The sequence below is a fragment of the Suncus etruscus genome, chromosome 11, assembly GCF_024139225.1.
Source record: "Suncus etruscus isolate mSunEtr1 chromosome 11, mSunEtr1.pri.cur, whole genome shotgun sequence".
Classification (NCBI taxonomy): domain Eukaryota; kingdom Metazoa; phylum Chordata; class Mammalia; order Eulipotyphla; family Soricidae; genus Suncus; species Suncus etruscus.
Window position 1 is genome coordinate 75396726 of NC_064858.1, and position 14033 is coordinate 75410758.

General features: G+C 43.9%; 1 protein-coding gene across 1 annotated transcript in view; it reads left to right on the plus strand.

Annotated features, from left to right (window-relative positions):
* SPATS2 (spermatogenesis associated serine rich 2) overlaps nt 1–14033 on the plus strand; it is an 82116-nt gene that overhangs the window by 63253 nt on the left and 4830 nt on the right. Inside the window, exons 8-10 of the mRNA XM_049783654.1 lie at nt 182–240; nt 7878–7987; nt 11595–11697. Of these exons, the coding sequence (XP_049639611.1) occupies nt 182–240; nt 7878–7987; nt 11595–11697 (272 nt within the window). The remainder of the gene's footprint in view (nt 1–181; nt 241–7877; nt 7988–11594; nt 11698–14033) is intronic.

Here is a 14033-nt window from a genome sequence, read left to right on the forward strand (position 1 = left end):
AAACACCTTATCCACTCTACTATCTCTCTGACTCCTCTTAAAATATTTTTGCTGAGAGTTAGACATGAGAATATATGTGTATTCTGTCCATATTTACTTGTAAAATAATAAATTCTAATTTTTCTCTGGAACTAGTTCTGTTGAGTTTCTTATACTTTTTCCTTGTGTCATCCCTTTCTAGTTTAATGGATCGAGAAGTAGCACTGCTTGCTGAAATGGACAAGGTGAAAGCTGAAGCAAGTAAGTAAGTTTTATTATAAGGTTGATATTTTTGTTTGTTATTGTTTTTGGGTCACACCTGGCAGTGCTCAGGGATTACTCCTGGCTTTGCGCTCAAAAATCGCTCCTGGTAGGCACGGGGGACTATATGGGATGCTAGAATTTGAACCACCATTCGTCCTGATCGGCTTCATGAAAGGCAAATGCCCTACCGCTGTGCTATCTCTGGCCCAAGATTGACTTTTTTTTTTCCATTAAAGTTATTAACAGTTGCAGGAGACCTCAAACTTTTTAAACAGGGGGCCAGTTCACTGTCCCTCAGACCATTGGAGGGTCTGACTATAATAAAAACAAAACTTATGAACGAATTCTTATGCACACTGCATACATCTTATTTTGCAATGAAGAAACAAAACAAATACAAATACAATATGTGGCCCACGGGCCATAGTTTGAGGACCACTGGTTTATAGGGAGCTGTCTCAACATTCATAATAAAATCGCAATATAAATGCCCCCAGATGTTATATATTTAGTAACACAATTATTCTTTGCAGAGCCAGAGAAATTGTACAGGGTGAGGCATAAATAGTTTGAATATAGGATTCAATGTAGAAGAGACTCTAGTATGGTATTTCGCCACAGCCTTGATTAGGGAAATACAGAAGACCCGGATTTATTTTGTTTTTCCTTCCAGTGATAAAATAATTTCTTTTTTTTTTTTTTGTTTTTGTTTTTGTTTTTGGGTCACACCCGGCGGTGCTCAGGGGTTACTCCTGGCTGTCTGCTCAGAAATAGCTCCTGGCAGGCACGGGGGACCATATGGGACACCGGGATTCGAACCAATCACCTTAGGTTCTGGATCGGCTGCTTGCAAGGCAAGCACCACTGTGCTGTCTCTCCGGGCCCAATTTTATTTGGTCTTTTTTTCAAGTAGGAATTTATTAAAGCAGACTTTGCCATATAATTACTTTATTAATTATATGCATTTCTGTTATTATCTATCTCAAACTTTATTATTTAGTTCTAAAGTGTTCCCTTAGTCTCTGTTATGTTATCACTGGATAAGAAGAGGTTTCAATAATCTGAGGGTTCAGGACGCCATGAACAGGGTTCATTGATAGCTTACTAAAATAGATTGTAGTAGAATAGACTCTAATTTGGGTAATTTGGGGGGTTGCACAAAAGAGCCAGATCTCTCTCTTTTGGCCATTTCTATGAGGAATTTGGTGAAAGATACAGAGTGTATGAAAAGAAGGGCATGTCAGCTGCAGCTTACACAGGGATATTGATTTGGGGCTTTTCAGTAGCAGGTTTTACTTTTTATGCATTGAATGCCAGGTTTGTAATTAGGAAGATGATTTCCTTTAACCTCTCAAACTGGTAAGAAGAAAAAAATAGGTTGATATGATGACTCACAGTTAAATCATTGGTGTCTGTGGCCGTGGGCCAGAGGAGACAGCTTTGGAATACTGAGCTGGGTTCAGTTTTTAATATGTTTTATTCATTTTGATCCATCCTGAAATGTTGAATTCATAACAGAAATGCTTTTCACTATTTTTCACAGGAGAGATTTCTTTTAAATTGAATTAATTTACATTCTGAAATTTCCAAATGTTAACTCTGTTCTTGTATCTATATTTTTTTTTAAAAATGGATATTTAAGGGGCCGGAGTAATAGCACAGCTGTAGGGTGTTTGCCTTGCACGCAGCTGACCCAGGACGGACCTGTGTTCGATCCCATATGGTCCCTCAAACCAGTAGTAACCCCTGAGTGTCACCAGGTGTGGCCCAAAAACAAACAAACAAAAAATTGATATTTAAGGACCAGAGAGGTAGAACAACAGGTAAAGCGTTTGCCTTGCAAGTGGCAAACCTAGTTTAGATTCCAGCATCCCATATGGTCAGTACCCAAGCCTACCAGGAGTGATCCCTGAGTAAAGAGCCAGGAGTCAGCCCTGAACACAGGTAGGTGTAAGACCACCTGCCCACCCCTAGAACCCTTAAAAAAAAAAAAGGTGGAGATTCAGGGCCAGACAGATTGTGGTGCTTGCCTTGCATGGGGCTGACCCAGGTTCAATACCTGGTTCTTCATACAGTCTCCTAAACTTCCACTAGAATGTTTCCTGAGCACAGCCCAATGTGGTAAGTGGTAAAAAGAAAAAAGAAAAGAGGGAGGAAAAGGAAGGAAGACTCAGGGTTGGGGAGATAGTATAGGGGTTAAGGCCTTTCATGCAACCAGACCCACACTGATCCCTGAGCAGTGTCAAAAGCACAGAACCAGAAGTAGCCCTGAAGCACCACCAGGTTTGGCCCCAAGACTAATAAATAAAAAGGAAAATTCGGATAAAATAAAACTAGTAAAAAGGGAGCTAGTAGTAAAAAAAAAAAAATGGGGGGAGGGCTAGTAAATAAAACTAGTAAGAAGATGGTTCAGTGGCAGAAGTGCCTGCCTTGTGAGCATAAGGCCATGAGTTCCGTGCCTCACATATACTGAGTGTCAATTCTATGGTCATGGCCTGGAATCACAGATTCTATAGCAATGCCATCTCCAGCACATAGCCAATTATGTGCAAGCACCACAAATGAGGAGCTCAGAAGACTAAGTCAGTAGCTTACAATGGTTTTCTTTTTTTTTTTTTTTTTTGGTTTTTGGGCCACACTGGGTGATGCTCAGGGGTTACTCCTGGCTCTGCGCTCAGACATCGCTCCTGGCTCAGGGGACCATATGGGACGCTGGGAGATCGAACCGTGATCCATCTAGGCTAACTCAGGCAAGGCAAACGCCTTACCGTTTGCACCACTGCTCCAGCCCTACAGTGGCTTTCAAGTGTCATAGCCAGGTCTGTGAGCACTACAACCAAAAAAGATAATGTGAATTGGACAAGAATATAGTTTAGGCACTTATCCTGCATGCAGCTGACCACAGAAGAATCAACAAGAAGGGGTCACTTGGTGCTGCTTAGGAAGACCCCACCCCACGCCAAAAAAAACTGTGAGGCCAGGAAGTGCAGTCTCTGTCAAGTAACTCTGAGAACCATAGCAGCCTGATGTGCCCCACCACCACCACTACCACCGAGCAAGTGTGTGTGCAGGACTGGAGCCAAGAAGTGCAATCTGTAGGCAGCCTCCCTACCCCCCAGCAATAGCTTCACAACAAAAATGGCAGCACGGTGGTAAGGGGATAAGAAAATGTTAAAAATGGGCCCGAAGAGATAGCAGAGCGGTGCTTGCCTTGCAAGCAGCCAATCCAAAACCTAAGGTAGTTGGTTCGAATCCTGGTGTCCCATATGGTCCCCCGTGCCTGCCAGGAGCTATTTCTGAGCAGACAGCCAAGAGTAACCCCTGAGCACCGCTGGGTGTGGCCCAAAAACCAAAAAAAAAAAAAGAAAAGAAAAGAAAATGTTAAAAATTTAAAAATAGGGGCCGGGCGGTGGCGCTGGAGGTAAGGTGCCTGCCTTACCTGCGCTAGCCTTGGAAGGACCGCGGTTCGATCCCCCGGCATCCCATATGGTCCCCCAAGCCAGGAGCGACTTCTGAGCGCATAGCCAGGAGTAACCCCTGAGTGTCACCGGGTGTGGCCCAAAAACCAAAAAAAAAAAAAAATTTAAAAATAGAAAAAAATTTAAAAATGGGGGGCCAGAGCAGTAGCACAGCAGTAAGGTGTTTGCCTTGCACGTGACCAATACAGAACGGAACTGGTTCGAATCCAGGCATCCCATATGGTCCCCCGAGCCTGTCAGGAGTGACTTCTGAGAGCAGAACCAGGAGCAACCCAAAACCAAATAAATAAGTAAATATATATATATGTAAATACACACACACACACACACACATTTAAAAATGGGACCTGAGCTGAAGTGTGGCCCCAAAATATACTCCTCAGTAACTTTTTTCTTTTTTGGTTTTTGGGCCACACCTGGCTCTACACTCAAAAAATACTCCTGGCAGGTTCAGGGAACCGTACAGAATGCCAGGAATCCAACTGAAGTCAGCTACTTGCAAAGCAAATGCCCTACCCACTGTGCTATCACTCTGGCCCCACAGTAACTTTTTTGTTTGTTTTTGGGCCAGGCCACAGCTCAAGGGTTACTCCTGGCTCTGCGTTCAGAAATCGCTCCTGGCTTGGGGGACCATATGGGATGCTGGGGGATCAAACTGCAGTCTGTCCTAGGTTAGCGCAAGCAAGGCAAATGCCCTACCACTGTGCTATCACTTTGGCGCCTTAAATACACTTTCGACTGCACCAACCTCTAGCCCCGTCACAGTAGCTTTTTTGGGGGGGGAGGAGGGGGTCGCACCCAGCAGTGCTCAGGGATTACTCCTGGCTCTATGCTCAGAAATTGGTCCTGACAGGCTTGGGGGACCATATGGGATGCCAGGATTCAAACCACCGTCCTTCAGCATGCAAGGCAAACGCTCTACCTCCATGCTATCTCTGGCCCTCACAGTAGCTATTTTTAATAAAGTTATGTGAGCCATCTGGCCAGGAGTGTAGTGCCTGGCACAAAATGTGTGACTCCAGTGAACGTCACAACCAGAATGTGCCCAGCTCTGCCTGAACAGAGCCAGGCTCTGGGGTGCAGAATGTGTGACCAAGCATGCATATCCTGGTCACCACAACAGCAGCAGCAGCTCAGGGAACTGGGAGCAAGTAAGAGAAAGGCTTCTTACAGTACTTTGTCTTTTGTGGGTATGGTTTGGGTTTTGGGCCAAGCCTCATGCTTAGGGGCCACTCCTTGTAGTGCTCAGGTGACCTGCAATGCCAGGACTTAAACCCAGGGTGCCTCAAAACCTGTTCTCTCCTGCTCTCTGAGCTGTCTCCCAATACTAAAGTACATCTTAATTATTGTTTTGGGATCATACCTGTTAATGCTCAAGAGTTATTCCTAGCTTTATAATCAGGAATTTTTCTGGCAGTGTTCAGGACCATATGGAATGCTAGGCATTGAATCTGGGTCAGCTGTGTGCAAGGCAAGCATCCTATCTGCTGTACTGACTCTCCAGTCTCTCAAATACACTTTTTTGTTTGTTTTTGGGCCACATTCGGTGACGTTCAGGAGTTACTCCTGTCTCTGCGCTCAGATATCGCTCCTGGCTTAGGGGACTATATGGAATGGCGGGATCAAACACAGGTCTGTCCTGGGTCAGCTGAATGCAAAGTAAACGCCCTACTGCTGTGCTATCACTTTGGCCCCTCAAATACACTTTTTTGTTTTGTTTGTTTTTGGATCACACCCGGCAGCATGCACTCGGGGTTATTCCTGGCTTTGTGCTCAGGAATCTCTCCTGGTAGGCACGGAGACCATATGGGATGCTGGGATTCGAACCAATGTAGGTCCAGGATCAGTCACTTGCAAGGCAAACATCCTGCTGCTGTGCTATCTCTCTGGCCCCTCAAATACACTTTTTTTTGTTTGTTTGTTTTTTGTTTGTTTTTGTTTTTGGGCCACATCGGCGTTGCTCAGGGGTACTCCTGGCTGTCTGCTCAGAAGTAGCTCCTGGCAAGCATGGGGGACCATATGGGACACCGGAATTCGAACCAACCACCTTTGGTCCTGGATCGGCTGCTTGCAAGGCAAACGTCGCTGTGCTATCTCTCCAGGCCCTCAAATACACTTTTTTTTTGGGGGGGGGGGGCCACACCCGGTAACGCTCAGGGGTTACTCCTGGCTATGTGCTCAGAAGTTGCTCCTGGCTTGGGGGACCATATGGGACACCGGGGGATCGAACCTCGGTCCGTCCAAGGCTAGCACAGGCAAGGCAGGCACCTTACCTTTAGCGCCACCGCCCGGCCCCTCAAATACACTTTTATAGGAAATTTTGATCGTGTTACAATCGACTGATATAATTAACCTTTACCGCCCAGATTCAACTAATTAGCAACACATGACCAATCTTCTTTAATGAAGATTAAATTTATAGATTTACTTCTCTATTTTATATTTGTGTTTTCTTTCCTTTCTTGCTGTGTCTCCAATACATCAAAAAGCATCTCTCAGAGTCTGAGAGATAGTATGGAGGTAAGGCGTTTGCCTTATATACTGAAGGACAGTGGTTCAAATCTCAGCTTCCCATATGGTCCCCTGAGCCTACCAGGAGCGATTTCTGAACGTAGAGACAGGGGTTGTAGAGACAGGAGTAACCCCTGAGCACTGCCAGGTGTCACAACACCCCCCCCCCAAAAAAAAAAAAAAAAAAAGAAGCATCTCTCTTTTTTCTCATTTAGTTTTATTTTTTGTTTGTTTCTGTCTTTTGGGGGGGTTCACACCGGCAGCACTCAGGGGTTACTCTGACTCTACGCTCAGAAATCATTCCTGGGCCCAGAGAGATAGCACAGCAGCATTTGCTTTGCAAGCAGCCGATCCAGGACCAAAGGTGGTTGGTTCAAATCCTGGTGTCCCATATGGTCCCCCGTGCCTGCCAGGAGCTATTTCTGAGCAGACAGCCAGGAGTAACCCCTTAGCATTGCTGGGTGTGGCCCAGAAACCAAAAAAAAAGAGAGGAGAGAGAAATCGTTCCTGGCAGGTGGGGGACCATATGGGATGCTGGGATTTGGACTACCGTCCTCCTGCATGCAAGGCAAACACCCTTAACTGTATCAGCCAGGTTTTCCCGGTGCCTTTTTTTTTTTGCTTTTTGCTTTTTGCTTTTTGGGCGATACCCTGTGACATTCAGGGGTTACTCCTGGCTGTGCACTCAGAAATTGCTCCTGGCTCAGGGGACCATATGAGACACTGGGAATCTAACTAAGGTCCGTCCTGGATCAGCCATATGTAAGGTAAACACCCTACCACTGTGCTATCACTCTGGCCCATTTCCCAGTGCCTTTTTATGCGTGTGAGGGGAGAAAAAGGGAGAAGTTTATGTTCAAGAGAAAACACAGGCTTTTCCTGCATTGAAATAGGCAAGCAAAGAAACAGAAACAAGCAAGATGCGTGTTCAAAGAACATGGGCTTAATGAACCAGCCTTCTGGCCTCCTGTTCACTTTTCATAAATGAAGAAACTAGTTATTTGGAGGGAAATGTGACTGATACAAAGTCAATTAGGTAATTCCAATGGTAGCAACAAGGGAGAAAAAAGAAACTTAGCAGAGGTTTTATTTCCTCTGATGAGGGGACCACTACTTTCCATTTTGTACTCATTTTTCTTAGATGATTGTGTGTGTGTGTGTGTGTGTGTGTGTGTGTGGTTTTTGGGTCACACCCGGCAGTGCTCAGGGGTTATTCCTGGCTCCATGCTCAGAAATTGCTCCTAGCAGGCACGGGGGACCATATGGGACGCCGGGATTCGAACCGATGACCTGCATGAAAAACGCCTTACCTCCATGCTATCTCTCCAGCCCCCTTAGATGATTTTTTTACCATGTGCGTATATATATGTTTTAATTTATGTGTCCCTGGAATAAAAATTTTTGACTGGGAAGAAGAGGAAAATGACAAATAACTCATGAGTCTTCATGAATCATTAAAAGTGTTTACTGTATAGCTGTCTTCAGAGTCCCTCCAGAAGGTAGAAGCTGAACCTTTGGTATTTTCATTTTCTGGATGGGTGGGCAGCTAAGCCTTTGGCTGTCCAAATATGTACCACAGGCATATATTGGAAGTTATTTATCATTTTAACAGAACAGAGAGTCATACTCCCTTTTCCTCTACAGTGGAAATCTTGATCAGTCGACAAAAGAAAGCAGAACTTCTGAAGAAAATGACTGATGTGTCTGTACGAATGTCAGAGGAGCAGTTACTTGAGCTCCGAGCTGATATCAAGGTAAACTTCTCTGTCTTTCTTCTTACCCTCCAGGTATAAATTAGCAATCTCCCTAACTATGCATGATTGTTCTTAATATATTGAACTCTAGATCTTTCCTTCCAAACTCTTCCAACTATTCTTTCTCTATAAGTGATAGTCACATCATTATCCTATCCCTCTGTATGGGTCCTGAAGTGACCTACTTTAGGCGAAAGCAATAGTTCAGTGGAAGGCACTTGCATTGCTTACAGCAGACCTGGGTTTAATCCCTGGCAACCCATATGGTCCCCAGAGCACTGCTGGGAGTAATTTTTGAGTGCAGACTCAGGAGTCACCCCTGAGCACTACTGCATGTGACCCAAAAAACAAAACAGTGGGGCCCAGAGAGATAGCCTGGAGGTAATGTGTTTGCCTTTCATGCAGAAGGTCGGTGGCTCAAATCCCGGCATCTCATATGGTCCCCCGAGCCTGCCAGGAGCGATTTCTGAGCATAGAGCCAGGAGTAACCCCTGAGCTTTGCCAGGTGTGACCCAAAAACCAAAAACCAAAAAAAAAAAAAAAAAAAACCAGTGGACCTGCTTTAAACTTTCCATTGCTTTATGCTAAAGACTATAACCCTTACCCTGTCAGACTCAGTCACTGGCTTTATTTTCTGCATTGCTCAGCCTGTTTTCTATACTCAACTCATGCAGAATCCCTTTTTTCTTTTATATTTTCTCCATTGTCTCCACTGTAATTAAATGTAGTATTAAAAGCTCTGGCTACAGCAATTAGGCAAGAAAACAAATAAAGGAATACAAGAAATCACATTAAGGGTTCCACACAAAGAACTGTTAGCAACAATAATCCAATACAGCAAAGTAGCAGGCTACAAAGTCAACACACAAAAATTGGTTGCATTCTTTTTGTTTGTTTGTTTGTTTTGGGGTTTTTTGTTTTTGGGCCACACCTGGCAGTGCTCAGGGTTTACTCCTGGCTGTCTGCTCAGAAATAGCTCCTGGCAGGCACGGAAGACTATATGGGACACCGAGATTCGAACCAACCACCTTTGGTCCTAGATACGGCTGCTTGCAAGGCAAACGCCGCTGTGCTATCTCTCCAGGCCCGGTTGCATTCTTATATATATAAAAAACTAATCAGAAGAGAATGAAATCAGTAAGTCTATCAGTTAAAATAGTGCCCAATAGCACAGCAGATAGGATGTTTGCACGAAGCCTACCTGGGTTTGATCTCCAGCATCCCTTATGGTCTTCCAGGCCTAGCAGGAGTAATTTCTGAGCATAGAGCTAAGAGTACTCTCTGAGTACTACCAGGCATGGCCCAAAAACCATCTCCCTTACTCCCCCCCCCCCAAAAAAAAACCCAGTATTTAAAAAATATCAAGTCAAGAAGTAAACAAAAATAGAAACTAAGATGGAAACGTTCATATAAGACAGAACTTCCTGCATGTATGAGGCAAAGCCCTGTGGTACTTTCCGGGACAGATGCTTCTGCTTCTTGTTAACTGCCCATGACCCATCTTCCTGTCTTGTATGATCCATGAATGATTTTTCCAATATCCAAATGGCTTTGGCAGAAAATATGTTATCTCTCTGTCATTCCTCCCCCCATCTAAGTCCTTATCTGTCTCCTTTCCATGTTGACCCAGTAACTTACACAGACCTCTATCCTGTTATTCTGCCATACTTTTCTCTTAAAAAAAGTCTTTGGGTGAAGTAGTGAAACAAGTATATTGTTATTGACCACTTTAATGAGCTAAAACTATATTGCTAAATTTTATAGAAACTCTTCCTCACAGCAATATCCGTCTCATATATCCCTCCGGGTTAGATGAGAATTCTGCTGCTCACAGGCTTCATCTGTTCTCCTTCCTACAGGATTGAAAGCTGCTAGAAATATTTCTGCAAGCTGACTAAGGATCTGTTTCTCTCTACAGTTTCAGTGTACTGGAGCAATTTAAATGTTGTGTTTTCATATCATTTTATTTCCATCATTTCTGTTATGTCTTTGACTCAACAAACTCTAGAATTTGATTCAGAATTAATCTGCTATTGCCTCTTTGAAGACTTTGTTAACAGAGATTTATGTGTATGAAGCTTTAGGATTTCAAGGCCTAAAATTTCTCCTTTTTCTTTCCCTGCTCCAAGGTAATACCTGAAGGTTCTGGTAAATTTGCTTTAGCACCTTAAAGAGTCAAAATGTGGGCCCGGAGAGATAGCACAGCGGCGTTTGCCTTGCAAGCAGCCGATCCAGGACCAAAGGTGGCTGGTTCGAATCTCGGTGTCCCATATGGTCCCCTGAGCCTGCCAGGAGCTATTTCTGAGCAGACAGCCAGGAATAACCCCTGAGCACTGCCGGGTGTGGCACACAAAAAAAAAATAGTCAAAATGTAGGGGGCTGGAGAGAAAGCAGGGAGGTAAGGCGTTTGACTTGCGTCCAGAAGGACAGTGGTTCGAATCCCGGCATCCTATATGGTCCCCGTGCCTGCCAGGGGCAATTTCTGAGTGTATGACCCAAAAATAAAAAAAAAAAAAAAGTCAATGTAGTTTATACCATCTCCAGTTAAAGGACTGCTTTAAGGAGCTTTTCCTTTTTATCTCCTTTACTTCTGAGAGTGGTGGAAGATTTCAGGTTTTCTTATATGCATTGTTTTCTTTTGTTTATTTGTTTGTTTGTATTTGGTTTTGGGGCCACTCTTGACAGCACTCAGGAAGACTCGGGACAATATGAGATGCCAGGGATTGAACCCAGGTCAGCCACATGCAAAGCAAGCACCGCTCTGGCCCCTCTTAAGTGTGGTTATTTTTTTGTAAAATAAAAATAAAACCCACGAGTTTGGTGAGACTGCCCCAGCACCATGTTTCTAACCCTTTAGGCCAACAGGTCGAGTAGCAGTGGAGCAATAATACACCAAGCAGTGAGGAAAAGATTAACCGGAATCAACCTGCCTTTCTCTTCATGACCTCTCTCTGCCATGTGCTCTCTCTACTACATGTGCTGCCTATGCCAAGTGCCTTCTATCTAGCCAGGCTCCTTTGTTTATTATTCAGAACCCCCACTAGAATGGGAGAAGGTCCTGTAATTCAGGTGGGCTGTTACAGACAAAAGAAGTTAGGGAAAAAGGAAGTTGGGGGAAGGGTTCACCTACAATTTTCTTTCTTATTGTTTTTATAGAAATGGGCCCCCAGGGATTGGAGCAATAACACAGCGAATAGGGCATTTGCCTTACATGTGGCCAGTCCAGGTAACATCCTGACATCCCATATGGTCTCCTGAGCCTACCAGGAGTGATTTCTGAGCACAGAGCTAAGAGTAACCATGAGTGAATTGAGAAAATTTTATAATAACAGTTACAAAAACAAATTAGTATATTAGTTTAATACATTTCAGACTTTAATGCATATTGCACAGTGGTAGGACATTTGCCTTATACACGGCTGACCCAGGAAGGAACCGGGTTCCATTACCGGCATCCCATCTGGTCCTTCAAGCCTGCCAGGATCGATTTCTGAGTGCAGAACCAGGAGTAATCCCTGAACACCGTCAGGTGTGGCCCCAAAACAAAAAGCAAATAAGAAAACCTCCTTAAATGAAATTATTTTGTTTGTCTTTGCTTTTTTTCCAGCATTTTGTTAGTGAACGTAAATATGATGAGGATCTAGGTCGAGTTGCTCGGTTCACTTGTGACATGGAGACCCTAAAGAAGAACATTGAGTCATTTGGACAAGGTGAGATGGACCCAGATTCTGGGCACTGAAATGGGTGTGGTGAGAATCACTTTAGTGACTAGAGACTAATTGATAGTGTATTGATTGTGGCTTCTCTACTGTGTTGTCCCTAGTGCCTCCTGAATTAGTTTTTGCGCTATACAAGGGCTATTCCTAGGTCTCTGCCCAGGGGACCTTGTAGTGCTGGAGATGGAACCCAGTCTCTGCAAGCAAAGTATGACAGTTCCTTGAGCTTGTTCTCAAGCCCAGGATTTGTGGTGTTTTTTTTTTTTGTTGTTGTTGTTTTTTTAAGGCTAGTCAAATGAACCAATGGAATTTAATAATTTCTTTAAGCACTTTGGCTTACAGAAATGTTTATAGTTGAGTTTCAGTCATAGAATGTATAGCACCCGTCACTAGTGTAATTTTCCCACCACAGTGTCCCCCATTTCCCTACCCATCCCCACACCCCTGCCTGTCTTCCAAACAGGCATCCTACTGCTTATTCTATGTCTGTCTCTCTTCTGTCTGACTCATTTCACTCACTATAGTAGTCTCCATGTCCAGAAATTCACGTATAGACAAATTTCATGACTTCATTTTTCATAACAGCTCCATAGTATTTCATTTTGTAGTATTTCATTTTGTAAATGTAGCATAGTTCATTAGCCATTCGTCTGTTGTTGGGCAACTGGGTTATTTCCAGATTCTGGCTATTGTAAATAGTGCTGCAATGAACATGAGAGTACAAAAGGGCATTTTTGTGTTGTGCTTTTGCGTTCCTAGGGTATATCCTTAGGAATGGTATTGCTGGATCATATGGGAGCTCAATTTCCAGTTTTTTAGGGAATATTCATATTGTTTTCCAGAAAGGCTGGACTAGACTCCACCATCAGTGAATGAAAATTCCTTTCTCCCCAAATCCATGCTAGCACTGGTTGTTCTTTGTGATGTGTGCCAGTCTCTGTGGTGTGAAATGGTACTGTATTGTTGTTTTCATGTGCATCTCCCTGATGATAAGTGAAGGGGAGTAATTTTTTATGTGCCTTTTGGCCATCTGTATTTCTTCTTTGAGGAAATGTCTGTTCATTTCTTCTCCCCATTTTTTTGATGGGGTTAGTTTTTGTTGTTGTTATTGTTACGTTTTATCAGTACCTTGTATATTTTAGATATTAGCCCCTTATCTGATAGGTATTGTGTAAATAATTTCTACCATTCTCTGGGTAGCCTTTGTATCCTAGTCACTGTTTTCTTTTTGTTTATTTGTTTTTGGTATTTTGGGTCACATTCGGCAGCGCTCAGGGGTTACTCCTGGGTCTGCGCTCAGAAATTGCTCCTGGAAGGCCTTGGAGAACTATATGAAATGCCAAAGATAGAACCCAGAATAGAGCACCCTACCTGCAGTGCAATCGCTTCAGCCCCCACCAATTTTTTTTTTTTTTTTTTTTGGTTTTTGGGTCACACCAGGCAGTGCTCAGGGGTTATTCCTGGCTCCAGGCTCAGAAATTGCTCCTGGCAGGCACGGGGGACCATATGGGACGCTGGGATTCGAACCGATGACCTCCTGCATGAAAGGCAAACGCTTTACCTCCATGCTATCTCTCCGGCCCCTAATTTTTTAAATTATTTATTTAAGCGCCATAGTTATAAACACGTTTGTAATTGGGTTTCAGTCATAAATGCACACTCCCTTTGCCAGTGCAACTTTCCCGCCACCATTGTTTCCCCATATGGGATGCAGGGAACCTAATGGGGTTCATCCTGTATTGGCCACGTGCAAGGCAAACGCCCTACCGCTGTGCTATCGCTTCAGCCTAGTCACTATTTCCTTTGAGGTGCAGAAGCTTATTAGCTTAATATAGTCTCATTTGGGGCCGGAGAGATAGCATGGAGGTAAGGCATATGCCTTTCATGCAGAAGGTCATCTGTTCGAATCCCGGCGTCCCATATGGTTCCCCGTGCCTGCCAGGAACAATTTCTGAGCATGGAGCCAGGAATAACCCCTGAGCACTGCCGGGTGTGACCCAAAAACCACACACACACACACACACACACACATACACACACACACACACACACACACACACACACACACACACACACACACACACACACACAAAATCATCTAAGAAAAATGAAGGTCATCGGTTCAAATCCCGGCGTTCCATATGGTTCCCCGTGCCTGCCAGGAGCAATTTCTGAGCATGGAGCCAGGAATAACCCCTGAACACTGCCGGGTGTGACCCAAAAACCACAAAAATAAATAAATAAATAAATAAATATATATATATATATATATAGAATCTCATTTGTTTATCTCTGCTTTCACTTGTTTGGACAGTGCTGTTTTCTCCTTG